At 40.8% G+C, this 18,185-nt stretch overlaps 1 protein-coding gene across 2 annotated transcripts in view; it reads left to right on the top strand.

Moving 5' to 3' along the window:
* KIFAP3 (kinesin associated protein 3) overlaps window positions 1-18,185 on the top strand; it is a 106,343-nt gene that overhangs the window by 74,762 nt on the left and 13,396 nt on the right. For both annotated transcript variants that reach the window (XM_037034951.1, XM_037034952.1), the window contains exon 19: window positions 2,789-2,888. In XM_037034951.1, coding sequence (XP_036890846.1) covers window positions 2,789-2,888 — 100 coding nt within the window. The remainder of the gene's footprint in view (window positions 1-2,788; window positions 2,889-18,185) is intronic.

The raw sequence follows: 18,185 nt of genomic DNA, 5'->3' as shown, positions 1-18,185 counted from the left end.
GGGGCTGGGGTGTACAGAGTGAATTGCAGTGTCCTGGGGTGTTAAAAAATAAGTTCAGAGGCATACGTTTTCTCTTTTGTACTCACGTAACAGCAGGCTTATTATATTGTTAAACGAGGTGTCTTCTGGGCGTATGAACTTCCCGGCCGAATCTGTAAACTCAGAACCACTTAGTTTGATCTGCCCGAGGAGCTCCCAGCCCCGTCCGCGCCGTGTCCTGCTGCCCCTCGCCCCGCGCTTTGCCTTTGAAGACAGTGGGCGCTCTGAAGCGAAAGGAGGATGTTGAGGATCTGACAAGACTTCTTTTGAATTTAATTTCTGCCTGATCTGGCTCACTTCACCAGGTCATGTTTCATGTAACAAGCTTAAAAATATCCTTCAGATATATTTTTATTTAGTTGTATTTATATCTGAAGTTTTTCTGAGTGTCAAATCTTTTATTCTACTGGCATGCTGAGTATCTTTGTATTCATTTTTGCGGTGTGGTATCCATCATATTTTGGCACTTTATTTAGCTTTGTTCCTCTAAAACTGTCAGATTTCTTAAACCCTGATCCTCAATTATTTGGTTTTAATTTAACAGAGGACCTTATTGATTTTTGTGGTCTTAAACTTATTACTTTTAACCACAGTTTCACCAAGTGTTAGAGCCATGTAAAGTGAATTTTTTAGCCGCTCAGTTCTCTATGATATCTTGGCATTTTCCACAATTTCATTTTTTGTAACTTTTTTTTGTTTAGCTGGTCTTTTACTTATGGTATCTTTAATTTTTAGAAAACATAGAAACTGGTCTAAATATTAGACACTTTTAAGCTACCTCTTAAGTATTTTAAATTTACTAAAGTAATAAGACAGGTACCCAAGTTATTCATTAACAACTCAACAATTAAATAATAATCTCTTTATGGGTACATGTACCAAATAAGTAGTACGGGGGTCTTATGGAAATACAAGTCCCCTCACTTACTCATTTTCCAACTCTATTGTTTTTTCTGTTCACTCGATTTTTAGTATTCTTTCTCCTGAAACAGGACGTGCCTGTAACGCTGACCGGCCTTTCAGGACCCCGTCAGTTACACCACTGCCTCCCTCCCTCCCTCCCTCCCTCCCTCTGTCCCTCCCTCCCTCCCTCCCTCTCTCTGTCCCTCCCTCCATCCCTCCCTCCTCAGGGAGGGTTTCCTAAGCCCTGTAGACGTGGTGTTCCCACTCCAGCTCTCTCATCTTCTGTGCTCATTTGGTGCACACGAGGTCTGTCCAGAAAAAAGTCCAGCCGTTGTTAATGTAACGAGAATAGTTTGCAAGACATCAATGTGACCTGGCAGCCAAGGAGCGTGGGCTGGCATGCGCGTGCGTGAACAAGGATGACTTCACTGTACTGGTCCCTGGGGGCGGTAGACGCCGTTGCGTGAGCCTGTGAGCAACAAAGGTTGCTCTACTGGTTGCTCATCAAATCTCGCACAGAAGTTTTTGGCAAAACACCAGATCACCCAGTGACTTGGCCCCCTACATCCCAGATTTGGTGCCCTTTGACTTCTGGCTTTTCCCCAAAACTAAAATCACCTTCGAAAGGGAGGAGGTTTCAGATAGTTGGTGAGATTCAGGAAAATAAAACAGGGCAGCTGATGGCTATTGAAAGAACTGTGTGAAGTCCCAAGGTGCCTACTTTGAAGGGGACTGAGGTGTCATTGTCCTATGTGCAGTGTATCTTGTATCTTGTCTCTTCTTCAGTAAATGGTGCGTCAGGATGGCGCTCTGAGCAATGGAGCTGCACAGCTAGGGCCAGTTTGCTTTTAGAATAGGAAACTTTGAGAGGCCTCAGAACTTCCCAGAGTGCCTACAAAAGCCATATCTTATGCTGCACTCGGTCAATGCAGAGGACGGCCTCGAGGCCCTCACTTAGGCCCTTCTCCACAGATTATTCCTCACTTGTTCATCGTCGTGTCCATCGTAGGCTGTCTGGACTCTCAGTCTGGAGCAATGAGAAAGCAGGGTTATTGGGAAATCAGTGAGAAGTGATAGTGAAACTTGGACTTGGGAAAAGAAGCACTCTGTCCTCGGCAAACAAAAACTCAAAGAGCACAGCAGTGCAGAGCCGCCAGTGTGGTGGTCGAGTGCATCTGATGAGCTAGGGCGTGCTGTGTAGTCACTGACACATGTGAAGACTGAGTCATCAAAAAGCGTTTAGATGCGTTCTGCACGCTTCTAAAAACACAGGGCTTGTGAAACGTATTTACAGAGATTTCTGACCCAAGTTTTGTGTGTGTTTTAAGGTCTGTCAGGCATTGCTTCTTTAGCATCTCACTTACTTGGAATCTCTGATTCCCCAGTTGTGTTGCACAGGTGAAGCTGTGTGGGTACAAGGGGCACACTGAAGTTTGCGCAGTTCCGACAGCCTGCCCTTTCCTGTCAGCCTGTCTTCACTCACTCTGCTTCCTTGGCCTAGACCTGGCTCCCTGTCCGTCGCTCCCTGCCTGGCCCATCCCCTTCTGTCTTCCCCACCAGACTGCAAGCCCTTGAAGGCAGCGGTGGTCTGACTCCCCTCTGTACCCGTGAGGCACTGCCGTGCAGTGGGGGCTCAGTGACCGTGCACTTGGCGTTGGAGTGTTGCTAAAGAACAACTGCAGATGCGTGGTCTTCCATTCATACTCCCAAGAGAAGAGCGTGTCATGCTAACGTGTTCTCTCCAGGTTAAATATGCGAGTTGTTTCGTACTGTGTTCCGTGATAAGCCAGTGTCCTTGTTGTTCCCTGCAAGTACGTCTCAGCGGTGACCACTCTCTTCTTCCTAGATGGGCTGATCACCTCCGAAGGAGCTGTAAGCCCCGAGTTCTTCAGTGATTACCACCTTCCAAACGGAGACGCGGTTGGGCAGCGCTCATTTCCCGGCAGGTAAACACTCCCAGAAAAGTCTAGTATACGATGTTGCCCTTGGTTTTGAAAAGCTAGAATTCTCTCCCTTCCCCATTTTCTATCTTGTTTCATTAAAGAGGAAAAGTGCTCAATGTTTTCAAGGACATGCTTGTTCGATTTGAATTTATGAAGTCATGTTTTCTATGCAAAAATCAGAATCACAGATCTGAAAAACATACATGGCTTCATCACTTTGGAAAACACAGGCTGTTGAAAGACACAGCACTTTTGCCAAATGAATGAGCTCAGATTGTTTTCCAAAGCTAATCAAATATAATATAAAATAAGGACACAATACATGTATTTTAACAATTACTTAGACATTGTTTTAACAAGTTGATGCTTTGATTAAAAACTTTTTCTCCCAAGATGACATGCAAATAAAATACTTAAGGAAAAAAAGTCTGACATGTCAGCATCGTTCTATAATTGATTTATAATATTTTATCAGAATGTGTAAACAAGTATTTTCTTCTCCATATCATTCCTGGAGGTGGAATATTTGAATTCAAACTGACTGTTGAAATTTCACATTAAATTATTCTCATGAATAGCTTTAGTCTTAATTGCCATTAAGATTACTTTTTCTTAAAATTATCTACTTAATTTCCTCTTCCAAAGTGGAACTTTTCATTCACATAAACTGTCTTCTGTTTGGAGGATATGCTTATGTATTTTTTAAATGAAATAATGCAGTTGTGATTAATATTTTATAACTCGTATGGATCACTTGTAAGAAGCCATTTTGATCCAATGGCGATTGCTACAGCCATTACTGACCATCTGTTGTATGTAACCTGGGTTACAAGTGCTCATCGTATTTGTTTCAACTGCACAGCACGTTTCCAGGCAAGTATTGTCGCAGCCATTTTACAAATGGAGAAGCGAAGCCTCTAGTCACTTACGTGCCCCACTCACTAGGAGGATGTTGCAGAAGAAAGTGAACTCGGGTCTGTGTGTCCCCAGAGTTTGTTTCTTCAAACGTGATGCCTAGTTGGGAAGGAAACGTAGCGTGCTATAGTGACTTCTAAGCGTTTCTTTGTCCCTCATTAAGAAATACTTTTCCTGTCGCCAGCCAGTGCACACATACCCACTTGTTTATGTATGTGTGTGCTGTTGTATGTAAACAAAATTTCTTAGAACAGTAATGACTCTTACTGCCTGTAACGCACAGTGACACCTCCTGTTTATTCTGTTATTTTCGACATGCAGTTGCAATCCTCTGTCTTGGTCTCACAACGCATTGGTGTCAGGACTCGGTGTTTAAAAGCACGGTGGAAAATGTGGTTATTACATGAAATGCAAGACCGTATATGTAGTTCAGTGTTCTGTTGTGGACTTTAAATCTGTAATAGCACTTTAGAAAGTTTTATTGGCGTACTGGATTGTCATGGTAGGAAACTCCTTGCTGTGGGGAATAAAAGTGAAACGTGGTTACATACCAGAAAGCATGTGGCTTTTGGTCACTTCTGCTGTTTCTGTCTGTATTAGCTACAGCCGTTTAAATGGAGCCTGTTTTTTAATCATTGTAACTATTGTACTCCATTGTGGGACGGTGCCCTGTACAAATGTTTTCTAAAACATAATTGGAAAAGGAAAAATGATTTGGGTCTATAATCCTCGCATTTATGTGGAGGATTTTTGCTGATGGCATTTACAAGATGAACTGTTCTGCCGTTTGTTTCACTGTGAGCACAGCATTTCTGTGCCTCCGGCAGACGCTGCCGGTCTCAGGAAAGCCGGTTGATACTAACTGTGCAGTCCTTACCTAAGAAAGACTTACCCTCATTTTTATATAATTGTGCAGTTTTTCAAGAATCTGAACATTTTTATTAAAATTGAATATACAAAACAGTGAATTTACAAGCTCACTTCAGCAGAATTTCTCATTGCTGGCTTTCAGAAATAGTCATTTTATAAAACAGCAAACATGTTCTGAAAGCAGCCTGTGCTCAGTGACGAAGCTGTGCCTTTTGTCTAGAGATTTCAGGGTTTTATTTCTTAACTCTGTTAATAAGACTTTGTTTTATTTCTTAGCTTATTTTCATTTTTATTATTTACTTATTTTTATTTTTTTTATTGTTGTTCAAGTACAGTTGTCTCCATTTTCACACCCCCCCACCCCCTTATCCCTGCCTCCCACCCTGGAACCTACCCCCTCTGGCTTTGTCCGTGTGTCCTTTACACATGCGCCTTGGTGGCCTGTCCCCTATTATTCCTCCCCCCATTCCTCTCTGGTATCTGTCCATTTGTTCCTTATTTCAGTGTCTCTGATGGGTTTTTGCTTCCCTGTTTGTTAATAACTCTTTAAAAATGACTAGAAAATTCTCTTATCTTTGTCCTCTCAGTTCATTACAAAGGTAAAAATACTTAAGTAACATCTTTTAAATCATAAAAAGCATATCACAGTAATGTTGGCTTAAAGGATTAGTTAATAAAACTTACTATAGACTCTTTAAATAAAAAAGTGATATACTTATTTATTGTAACCATTTTTATTGGAGAATTGTTTGCCCTTTAAAAAGAACTTCCCCTGAGAAAGTTTAAGTCTTTCATCCCTTGTCTTTTATAATTTTTCAGCCTTTAAATCATGTGACTGTATCATTTTCCTTTTTTATTTCCAGAAGAAGTAATTTGCAATGGATTTCCTCGGGGTTTTTTTTTCTGTAGGCAATAGATCAAATAAGAAGGGGCTCCCTGTTGAATCAGCACAGATACAGAGAAAGTCTGAAGTGTGGCCCAAACTCAGTTGTTCTTTCTGCATTTTCTACTCTGGAATCACTTACTCTTGCTTTTATTCAATCATTTTTGATTGGTTAGGATTCTCTTTTAATAGGATTTCTGTGCTCTTCTTTGATAGTAACAAACCATAGATCTTGTCTGGATTATTTTTTAGCTCTGCTAAGATTTAAGTATTTTAAATTGCTACATAATTATTCACATATTTTGGCATGAAAATTTTGCCACAAAATGTCCCAGATGTGAAATCTTAAACTAACGGCTGCCTTTCAGCTTTTGACATCCAACAGGTGAATTTAAAGCCTATTAGATCAAATAATGTTGACTTAAAATACCGCTATTGAGATTTTTTATTTTAACTGATTTTAAGCAAAGTAGGAATATTTTTTGAGAAAAATAAAGAGTGGTGTTGAACTCTTATTCTCATCCTCACTCTGGAGATGAGAATAAGCAGATCTAATGGCCAACATGAAGAATTTGGGTTCACTACGAAAAATCAGTCCTGATTGAATTTTGAGTATTGAAAAAGCTGGTTGCTATCTATTCTGAGTATTTTTTTTTAAACAGGGAACTTGCCCAGCTGAGTTACAATTCTTTCCCTGTTTATTACCACAACTCTTTGATAAGTAAGCGCGGTCTAGCTATCTGAAAAAAGAGTAATAAGAAATGAACGTACGAAATGCGAATTACGAACTGTCACCGTTGTCTCTAACGTGAAACAGCATGGCGGAGCCCGTGGCACGCTCTGTGGCCAGCGTGCGTGTCTTTTCCATCGTCGTGGGTTTTTAACACGTCGGTGTCTCTGGGCTCAGGTGAGGCAGACAGTCCCAAGTTCCTGCAAGATGAAGAATAAATTCTAGTTAGTATAAGAGGTTGTGTTTTTTAACCATTCGAAGTAAAATCCTTCACTTTCTTCCTAAAATGGCAAAATCTAGTAACTGGACATACCTGTAAAATGCGGGAACTGAGCCAGGTTTGGAGAATTGTTTAAGTAGTTCAATTTAGTCTTTTTCTTAAAATTCAAGTCAGCGGGGGGTCCTTCTTAATCCGAACGCCTACAGTTTTGTGACACAGCAAGGCAGTTTGAATGGAAACGTTGGGAAGTGGGAACTTACCTGTCCTGCTCAACAGGGGAGCCTGGGTGCGAGGCAAAGTGGACGTGGCCGCTGGACAGCGACTCCTGGGCTTAGACCTGTGTTACTGTCGGGCACACCCCCGGCGCCAGGACCTCCGACATGTTGGAAGTGACTCGGGATGCGTTAGGGCTCTGAGGCCACAGCCGTGGAGTTGCCAATCCCCCAGGGGTCAGATGTAAATCATCCCCTCCCCACGCCCGAGCTGGTGTTAAAAGTGAAGTGGAACTTGCTATTGAAGCTAATTAAAAATAATAGGAGTAAGACTAGCTTTCTTCTCCCCCTGCCTTCTTTTTTTTACCATGTATCCGCACCATATTTTTGGACCGTTTTTTATTATAACTCTTACTTTTCAAGACTAACAAGAACCTCATGTTGAGTATTTTTAAACTGCTTCCAGCTTTTACAAATCAGTTTTTGTTGCAGTAAAAAATGGTCCATTTTTCTTTTATAGGAATCCAATTTTCATAAACTGGAAAAAAATTACAGAGGCTGCTTAGGTTTCCGTGGGGCTTTGAGAAATGTGTTTCCGAGGGCCTGGGGCCCTTCTCTGTGGCCTTGGAGGCTGTCGCCCACCGGCCATCCATCCCCCCAGAGCTGAGGGGTGCGGGGACCGTTGTCCGAGCCCTCCGACGCTCACACTTTCGTTTTCTGTCTCTTACATGGCCTGCCTCATTTTTTCTCTTTCTTAGCATACTTTGGCATGGACTTTTCTGTGCATTATATGAATTATATGTTACTAATATGCACCTTTTATTTTGTTCACTCAGTTTATTTTTTCAAACATTACAGTTGAGCTGATAGTTTTATTTTAAAAACCATACTGAGTAGATCCAACAAATTACATATTTCCTTAATATATAAGAAATAACCTTTTATTCAATTTTTAAATGTGTAATTTTTTGAAGACAAAGACTCCATGTGTAAAAGTCGGATTATTACTTTAGCTATTAGGACACCTTGATTATACTTGGCTATTTATTCAGGTTTTTTTCTCTTGAGAAAAACCCCTCAAAATTACACCTTCCCTGTCTACAATACATTCTCTAGTGTTTACAGAACTGCATATCGGTTGTCGGATGGGAAGGGGCAGGGGACGATGGGTGAGGAGGTGAGGGCATTAAGAAGGACAAATAGGTAGGTACAGAATAGCCGTGGGGATTTAAAATACTGTATAGGACGTGGAGTGGCCACAGAACTTTCATCAGCTGGTCCTATGCGTGACCATGGACATGAACAGTGGGGGGGCATTGCCGGAGGGAGTAGGGGTGCCGGGTGGGGATGGGGCGCAGGGAAAAAATCAGGACAACTGCAGTAGCATAATGAATTTTTTTAAAGGAATAAATAAAAAACTACATATTATTCCTAGACCTCTGTTTGATGAGATTATTTCAAAGGAGTTATTCAAAGAAGAAATGAAATTATTGTCTCTTATAACCCTTAATTTGGCCAATCCAACTTCTTTTATATTGAGAAGAAAGTAAATATGCTTATAAAATCCTTTCTTTGAGAAGTCCTTTATCAATTTTTAATCGGTAACCCAGACTCTCCCATTCGTTTAATAGTGTAGGTTTTAGTTACCTTCATTACTGTGGCCGTGGGACAGACCCTGTGTGGCAGGGTCCAAACAGGAAAGGAACTTTGGGAAGCACTTCCTTTGACAAACACTGAGCCCGGCCATCCGTTCCGCAGGGTTGTGGGAGCTACATAGATTGGGAAATGTTTACCAAACCTTTCAAAGATCGTCGGTAACTAAATCACAGCGTTGTTTAGTGCACTGGTAAGTGTTCCTCAAAAATGAACACTCTTTCTTGTTTGTTAACATCTGTTTTTCTCAGCACGTCACTCACGGAACCTTTAACAAAACTGTTGACTTGAGAATTTTTCCAGACACAGTGGCCGCAGCACAAAGCAGTCAAATTCCATCTTGTGTGTCAGTGGCCAGCGATTTTTTGATGCTGGTGCCCACACATCAGAGCTAAGAGTTGCTCGGACACGCCTCCCGTGGGAACTGAAGTGGAAGAGCCCTCGTGGGAGGGGTGTGGCGCAGGGACGGGCCCACACGGTTCACTTCCTGTCAGTCTGTAACTGCGTCTCTAAGAACGTACCCTTAGGAAGCAATCGGAGATAAATCCCGCATAAGTAAATTATTTCAATAAAATAAATGTTTGTCACAGAAAATGGATCCACTGAGTATAGTGAGATACACTTACCTAGTTGTGGAAGAAGCATTCTTTTTAGCACTTTTATGCCATGTGATTCTGTGTATGTATTGGGTTATATCGGTGTTCTGATTTAACCTACTTTAAGTCAGTAGGAAAGTCAAAATAGGTAAAAACTTATGCATTTAACAATAGATATTTACTTAACATAAAATTCTCCCTTTTTGAAGAATTGACCACAGATAGCTTATAGTTTGCTTCTTCCTTATTTATAATTCTTTTGTGATAAAAATGTTATTCTCCTATACTGTCTTGATAGCGTAAAACTGAAAACACCACTGCCACATCTGTAATTCTAGTAATGAAATCAACTGTGTTTGGACCATTTAGTCATTCCATTTATGCTCATTTGCATGTATTAAAACCCTATGGCAACAGACTCATTGATTTAATCCTAATATATAAACATATTTTTATTTTAAGACAAGCCTATTATCAAATAATATATAAAATTAAAAAACAAAATCTTACTGAAGGCTTACGCAAGGCACTGTTACACATTTCATTTACTCTTTGCCTTTGATTCGCAGGTTTGCTCGGGTCCCTGGTCCTTGTTCTTAGCTGTGCCCGGTTTGGGGCGTTTGCAGGGGCTGCCTCTCAGTTTGAATGGAGTTCTGTTCACTCACGATTGAGCCACACAGAGCAGCACCTCAGTGGAAATGGCAGGGCTCAGTATTAGACCGCATTCTGTTACTTTTAAGAGTTGCCTTATTTCAGAGTGCATTATTTGATTTGGAAACATCCAAATCTGCAAAATTTATTACAATTGTATTTGGTTATCCAAGTGGCATTGTTTTTAATGTAAGTAAAACATGTATTTCAAGTTCAGTAACAGGTGCTGCACCTAGACATAATCGACAGAAATAATTTTAAGTTCTTCCCACCTTTATCAGTATTAACCAATCAGAAATGAGTGGTAAAATTTCTTGAATAAAACCGTGCATAAGAAATAATACTGTATTTAGGGGGAAATATGTCTGAAGTAGTGAAGACGTCATTTGACTCTTAAGTTTGTGGGATCGTGGAGGTGGGCGGACAAGACGGCAGCAACTCTAGGACACAGTTCTGGGGGGGGCGGGGCCAGGGCCAGTGAAGGGCTCTCACTCAAGGCTCCCATTCTCACTGAGCCCTTTCGTTAGACTGTGTTTTCCTCAGTACTCCCATGGCAGTTCTGCCGGCTATTTTTCTATTACTTCAGAGGGTGGAAAGTCTTAGGAGCCTTCTGGAAGTTTCAAAGAATAACATGGATAAGGCTTCCGTTAGACCAAGTCTGGGTCTAGAGAGACTGAACACTTGCATTAGCTGGCGTTCGTATTATATCACGTATCTCGTTTTAACGAGTGCGCGAGATCCATACAGCAAAGAGCAGTATGGCCCCTATTTGAACAAACGTAGAAATTCAGTCTGAGGGGTTTTTGAGGGACCAGTGTCAAACCAGACAGCTAGGAAGCCGAGAACCCTTTGAGCTTGGTAAGGGCCCTCACTCAGTGTCACCCCTGCCTCCCTCCCCCTTCTTGGCAGGACAGCGTGTCCGTCTCTCGGAGAGCTGTGCTTTAGAAAGCTGTAGGGTGAGAGTTATCACCACTCCTCGTGATGTGTAGGTTTCAGCACAACTGGTTGTTTGCCTACTTTGCTTCAGTACATTTGACAGGATTTGCTGCAAACCGGTGCTTTAGATTTTGCTTGTAGGCAGGTTGCTACACACATATCAACAACATTAAATACTTCACCACCATCAAATTGCCTGAAGGGCAACAGTCAGTCCCTAAATTCTGTCCTCTACAGACCGGTCATGTTGAGTAAAGAAATGAGGACGGAAGGAGTGGGGCGGTCGCAGTCTGGAGGGTTAGTGTCTTACGCAAACCATTTCTGTGGCTAATGAGCCAGTGCCTGTGTTTACATACACGACGCTGTTGTTTGATGCCTGTAAATGAACCCTTATATGTTGTCGCACTTGTTTAGACTTTTTATAGAGACAGTTTCCTTCTAGTCTTGAAAAGGCAAGGAAATTCGGTTCCACCGCTTGGACACTAATGATTTGCATTTCCCAAGGAGAATTGAATTAGGTTTTATTAGCAGATTGGGCCCATAACTTTTAAGGCCAAATTTTATTAGATTATCACACATCAGCTTTAGCAAATTGTAAACTTTACTGAAATATAGAAATACAAGCCAAAAATCAAGGCTTAGAATTCTGGACACTTGGGAAGATGTGTTACCCCAGAGAAATTGTACTGCTGACTTGAGGAAATATTTTTAAGTGGTTTACTTTCCTTGGACATTCAGCAGGAAGAAAGCCGGCGACAGAACTGTCCCATTCAGTTTGTGTTAATTTTCAATCTGGCGACCTGAGCAGAGTTTTTGGAGACATGCGTGTCAGCTATGTATAAAGTCCGGAGGTGCCCCCACAGAAAACCAGATTTAAAATCAACTTTATTGTCACTTTATTAGGCCTTCATTTAGGGGAAGAAATGTAGCAAGCCTGAGTCTATAAATAAAAAAGTAATCTGAATATGACTAGATCCTATAAGAACGTGAAGAGATCAATTATGGTGCACTTTGCACTGAAGAAGAGGGGCTAATCCAGGCCTGACTGAGAAGTTAATTCTACGACCTCCATGTGAGGGCGATTATCTAGTGTTAATGTCCGTACGTTTTATGCGTATCAATTGCCTTAATTTGGCCATACAGACATATAAAAATTAGTTGGTTGAAAGTCCTTCAGCAAATAAATGACTGCTTTTATACATATTTGACCTATGAAATACTCTTATTTTTCCAAAAAAATGTGAGGTTTTTTAAGGCAGTAGTATGCAAATTGCCATTATAAAGGCTTGCTTAGTCAGATCCCAGTGATAAGAATAAAAATGTAGGCAATCTGACTGATAAGCACCATCACCCGTCCAAAAAAGTAAAAGAGAGGAAAACAGAGCAAGTCGCCTCTTATGTCCTTGAAGTCTGGATTCAGTGATACTGGGTTTACCCTAAACTCGGGGGTATTTTCTAATTTAAAGTTGATTTATTGTAGCCCAACTGTGTTTTGATTGAATTAACAATGTGCTTTAAGTATTTATGAACAATTTTTTAAAAATTTTTATGTTAGAAACGTTAAAGTAAATATTTTTTCTTAAATATTTCTTCAAAAAAACAGATGAAACCTAGAGCCTGTGGGTTTTAAAATGTACTATTAATTAATTCCCGGAGTCTCCACGGCCCTTCCAGATGTGCTGTTACCGATAGCTCGCCCCCAGATGTGGCCCGTGCGGGCTCTGTAAACTGATTTGCACTTATTTTGAATGGGGATTATACAGATTGCTGATGAATTATTAAAGTAAATGTATTGCCAAATAAATCTAAGAGCAAAATATTAAACTGTAGTAAATGAGAAAGGAATGTGCAAATAAAGACCTGCCTGCTTTAATAAGTTCAGCAGTTCCCTTCTCAGTTTCAACCAAAAGAAAAGAGTTTCATTTTTTTTTTGTTATTGTGTTAAAAAGGAAAAAACGGTCTATAAAACTGCTTACAGAAGTATCTAAGACAAAAACAAGGAAATATAATGTTCTAAACTCAGCCGGTCCAAACCGCTTGAGCAGCTATGACAGCTCATAAACCAGAGTAGTTTTTAACTGGGCTCTGTTTTACATTGCCGGAGTAAGTTTTCCTCGCAGGAAGTAGCCAGAGGGTTTATTTAGTTTCCAGTCCACGGCTTTGATCTTTCTGTACTGTCCCGTCTCGGGTTACATAGCTCTTTTTCGCTGCAGTAAATCTGCAACAGTTAATGAGAGTAAAATTTCCTCCTCCTTACTGATGCATGCCGTTCAATGCCAAACCACAGCCAACTGCATATTTGCAGAATTTCAGCTACAATGTATGAAAACAGTGCAATCAGTTTAATCTTGTTGTCTTTGTAATTCATTTTATTGGGCTTTCTTTCTTTTTAAGTGACCTACTTTATCAAGTAAGTGGTTGCGAGGCCAGACCTGGGAGAAAGTTTTAGAACGTTAACAAACAGAGAAAGACGTGCGTGTGCGGAGGGGGTGGGTGAGGGGCCGAGCACATTCGTGCGCACTGCTGTGTGAGATGCATCGTGGGTCTGCTTCGGGGTTCCTGAAAGACCAAGCCTTTTCTTTCTCCTAAAATGAAGTAGTTTGTTATTTCCTTGATTATGTTGTCTGCTCAGTTTCACCATAAATCTTCACTGAGTGTTTACTTAATGTCAGAACATTATTTTTAGCTTTTGATGAAAGATTCCATAGTATTTAGTGGAATTGGAAGGATTTCAAAAAACCTGATCTCTGCATTGTAAGATCTATTCTTAAAGTAAAAATAACATTGTCATAACCATCAAATGCAGCCTTATACCTATTGGAAATACTATAAATATTTGTAAAATAAATCAAAGAAAATATAAAATTGCACTTAAGCAAACGATTTTATATGTCATTCAACACGCATGTTGATGCTGAACTACAGTAAAATCTCATGTTTTTATTTCCTTTTTTGCCATGAGGAAGCAAATAAAACCTCTTGGTTGAGACATTATTGGATTCAATTAATATATGTCGTTAAATTTATTTTTCACTTATACCTTTTATCTTTGTGACAGTCTGATTTTGTAGTCAGTAACTGGAACTTATCTCTGTCCAGAAATTCACTCTGAGAAAGCTATTTCAGATGATAGCCATGGATAAATACATTTGATGGATAGTACACATTTATACAGGTCATAATAACATATAAGTGTGAAGTATTATAAAGTATCTAAAAGAAAGAAATCAGCTCCTAGTTTCTCACCACTGGAGTCACACTTGCTGGTATCCCCACCATCTGGTTTCACAGAAGAAATCATTTGTATTCTCATAAAAATCAACATATTGCATGTAAACCCATAGTACATAATACCCATTCTTTGATTTAGATAACTGTCATAAGACAATAACTAAAATTGTATTGAAGCTCAGAATAATATTCCTAAATTAGAGGCAACAAGGTCAGATTTCCTGACAAACAGAGGAACCATTTGGAAAGTGCCTTTTGTCCGTCGCCCCAATAAGAAAGGATGATTTCAAAATTGTAGAAGACGGTGCAGCACTAGACGGGGCGTTCCCCGAGGTGTTAGAACGTAGGAACGTTGAACTCCGAAGTGAGCCTGTCTGTGTGTGCTTAATCCATTGTAACATCCTAGTTTTCCTATGGAAGAAAGAAGGAGAGGCCAAAATGGAATTTTGGATTCTCAGATCGGCCCCGGGCGTGGAGGGCGTGGCTGTTGTGCACGTCGAGTCTTTCTTTCTTCGTAACATTTAAGGCTGCACCAGACCACTAGTCCATAGTCCATCCAGTATTCTGGATTTGAGCGTCCACAGAAAACTTCTGCACAAAATAAACATTAATTCTGGAGAGTTTTTATTCTATAAAAAAGTAAGAAAAATATTAAGTGAAATTGCTCAGAAAAGTTTAACTCTGGAGCCCGAACGAACAGTCCACTCCAATTTTAAATGAAATTACCGGCAAGAATTAGAAACAACTCAAGCTGCAGTGGTAGATAGATTTCATCTTTATTCCAATTCAGTTATTTGAAATATTATTCTCTAGAACAGTTTGAAATCGCCTGCAACCTGAGCCCTGTTGATGAGTAATAATCATGGTGTTTATTAAGATACATGCACCCCGAGTGCCAGGCAGTGTAAACGGCAGAGGACTGTTTGTGACAGCCCTCCCTCACTCAGTCTTCACAACAGCTCAGGCCAGGAGCCACCGGGTAGTGGCGTGAACACGGGAGCGTATCACAGGAAGCAACTTGCCCACGGCTTTCTTCCCACCACCCACTCCCTACTCGTGTTGCCACCCACCTTCCTGTCCTCCCTCCGCTTGCAGGAAGGAGGTGTCCTTGTGCAAGGCCCACTCGGTCCATTGTGCTCTGGCCCTGTCCCTGTCGCCTTCTGCAGGGCGTCTTTGCTGTCATCTCTCTTCTCCCTTCCTCTGGGTCATCTCATTGGTGTGTAAACGTCCTCCGGAACCTCCAGAGTTAGACTCTTGCTGCCCCTTGTCACGTTCCAACCAGGGCCCACGTCTCACTTTCCTTCACACTTGTTTCTCCACACACCCTCCTTGCTCCTCACTTCCTCCCGTCCTGTGGAAGCGGCCAGCGGTCTTCACCTGGCCAGACCCAATGCGCCTTCCTCCTAATTCCCAGCAGCACCCTGGGCCTGCCTTCTCAAAGCGCCCCGTTTCAGCTCTCCAGAGATGCTGTTGTCCCGCTTGCTTCCCACGCCCCTCTCCAGGCCTCCCCAGTGTTCTCTGCTGGGCACCCCTCCGAGTAGTCCCCCTGTTCTGCGTTCACTCTGTTTGGGGGCCACTTCTCTAACTGCTCCCCGCTGCCGGAGCATTTCACTCAGACCCCATGGCTCTCAGCACTGCCCACAAGCATGTGTCTCTCTGAGACCTCTCCCCTGGGTGCCAGCTGGCCTTCCTCCCCCCTACCTAGCACTGTGCATACAGTACAGGGTGGGGTTTATATCTAGTGCATACAGAATCGAGATTTTATGTACACACACACAGTGTGCGGGCTCGCATTGTGACACTGTTGTGTAAGGAACCTGTGCTGTGTAAGACAGAGCCGTCTCGTAACTTACACTGTTTGATGGAGGTGAGGTTGCCTTCACCGTCAGGATCCACGTGAGAAATTCTCAGTCCACCTGTGTTACGCTGCCACAGACCTAATTGGATGTACTGAGAAGGGCTTATTTGTACCAAGTACAAGCATCCCCTGCCTTACATTTTTTTCTTACTGGAAAAAAAAACTTTCAATGTCCGGGTATTAACAACTGTTGCATTACTTTTATCAGATGGCCTATGTGCTGTAGAAACGTTTTCCGTGTTCTACTCAATCTTGTTTCTTTCCTATTAGCGGGTCTTAACTAATGACCTCTTAGTAACTAGTGAGTGAGAAGTATAGCGTATGTACTGTTGGAGAGTGTTATTTCTAAAGATACTCCTAACTTTTAATGTTTCGGTGATGAGAAATTAAATTAACTTTGTAGAGTATAAAATAAAGATATAAGCAAGGTAGGGATGTGCATTTAATGTTTTCTTTTTAACATTCACGTTTTCTATATTTAGTAACCTTTTGACAAGGACTTGGATAGGCCCCAAGGGTGTAGAGATGAGTAAGAAACAATCCTTTTTCTCTTGAGAAGCTTATAGTTAGTACAGGGTTAAAATATAATTTTTTTGAGATGACTTAAAACACAATATTCTTTATTTCAGCTTTTCTCTTTTTGAAAATATTCGAGGGTAATAATTTTATTAGAAAAGGAATGGAAGAGTTAGGACATCGGTGGTCTTCCGTGTGTTCCAGTCTACTTTTGTATTACTCCACACCTTGTGTGTGTGTGTGTGTGTGTGTGTGTGTGTTTTAAACACACATCTCAGACAGTTCTGGATTGTCCTTGGTCTTCAGAGGACACAGAATTAATCATCTTTGGAAAAGAATGCCACACTCTCTTAAATGATAAACACTTTTTTTAAAAGAATATGCTATTTGGAGTGTTACCCATCATTAACTTTTATTACAAACAATTATACCTTTAGTATTTTTTAAATTTATTGATTTAGAGAGAAGAAGGGGAAGAGACAGAGAGAAACAGAAGCATCAATTTGTTGTTCAACTTACTCATTTATTCACTGGGTGTTTCTTGTATGTGCCCTGACCTAGGATTGAACCCACAACTGGCATATTGGGAAAATGTTCTAACCAACTGAGCTCCCTGGCTAGGGCCATACCTTCAGTATTTTCTTACAGAAAAAAAATCAGATAATCTGATGAATGTTATATGTGACTTATATATCAAAGCTGAAAAAAATAAAATTAAAAAAATTTAAAGATACTATGATGAATTTTCTTAGATGAAAACATAGATTTTTAGATTCAGGATTTTTTTTTTGCATTTTATGTGAAGCAGTGTGATTTTTGACAAAGAATCATTATTATTGAAATGTAACTTCCTGAATTATATAGGCTGTTTAATAAAATGCTGTACTTTGATAATCTGGCAATTCACCAGAATGTAGTTACTTTATTATAACAGTAAGCTCTTTGGAAGAATTAGCCCAGAAGGAAGCTTGTCCTGACTTTGTGATAGGGATAGCGCTTCTTAGAAATACATCTGTATCCTAGAAAACATCATTTGAATAATTGTGAGATTTGAAGAGAGCTGTTGTATCAAGGAATTTATTGTAAATGTTGATTTTTTTGGACGCCTCCCATCTCATGAGCATCTTATGAACATAGACACCTTGTGTTTTCCGAAGGAAGGGAGGGTAAAGTCATAGCTATTGATGAATTCTCAGAACTTTAACAGTTTTAGATCACAATGATTTGTTAAAATGGATCAGGTTTTCTCATTTTTGAAGGGCAACAGACCTTTATTGGTGATTACTTGGCAGACAGAGGAGATGTCTGGAGTCAAGGGGATTCATTCGGCGCTGTAACTCCGTGGACTTCACCCCGGGGAATCGTGGGCCAGCACGAGCCCTCCAGCCCAGGCCCTTGGTCGTCTCCGAAGCGCCCTGCGCCTCTCAGTGAAACGGAGCTCAGGCCTGTTTCGGGGAGACGAGTGCGGCTCTCTGAAACAATCTGGTTACAGGTGCTGTTTGGTTTTAGGTTTGAGAAGAATATTAGTAGTTTTCTGAACTTTGTACTTCTATTCTTAAAGTAACCATTGCAGAACATAAACCTTTCTGTGTAGGCCTTGACTTTCATGTCAAAGCTCCAGGTCTCGTTTTGGACTAGAGACGGCTTTCTTATGCCCTTCGCTTACGTTAGAGGTCAGTGTTAAAGTCTTTTGCGTAGACTTCTATAAACAGGAGCAAAATCACTGATTTCCTCAATGTCATCTCTTTTGTGGACCTTAGTTGGCACGCATCCCGTCTCATGTAATGTACATATATATATATTTTTAAGCCTGTTTTCTTTGTTTATCTTTATCTAAAGTTGACACATCCCACTTTTCCAGAAATTCTTTCCATTTCATGTTTTTCCTAGTCAGAATCAAAGCACCTTCACATTGGCCTGTCAGAAATTAAAAGGCATAGCAGTCTTAAAAATGAATCCAGATTTGAGTGGTTAGCATGGAGTGACTAATTTAGAGACCCTCAAATGAGGAAGGAGAGAGGAAGCTTCT

This window comes from Sturnira hondurensis, unplaced genomic scaffold (genome assembly GCF_014824575.4).
Source record: "Sturnira hondurensis isolate 20B ecotype Veracruz unplaced genomic scaffold, ASM1482457v3 Scaffold0022215, whole genome shotgun sequence".
Classification (NCBI taxonomy): domain Eukaryota; kingdom Metazoa; phylum Chordata; class Mammalia; order Chiroptera; family Phyllostomidae; genus Sturnira; species Sturnira hondurensis.
Note: the sequence above shows the minus strand (reverse complement) of the source record. Positions and strands in the feature narration are given on the sequence as shown.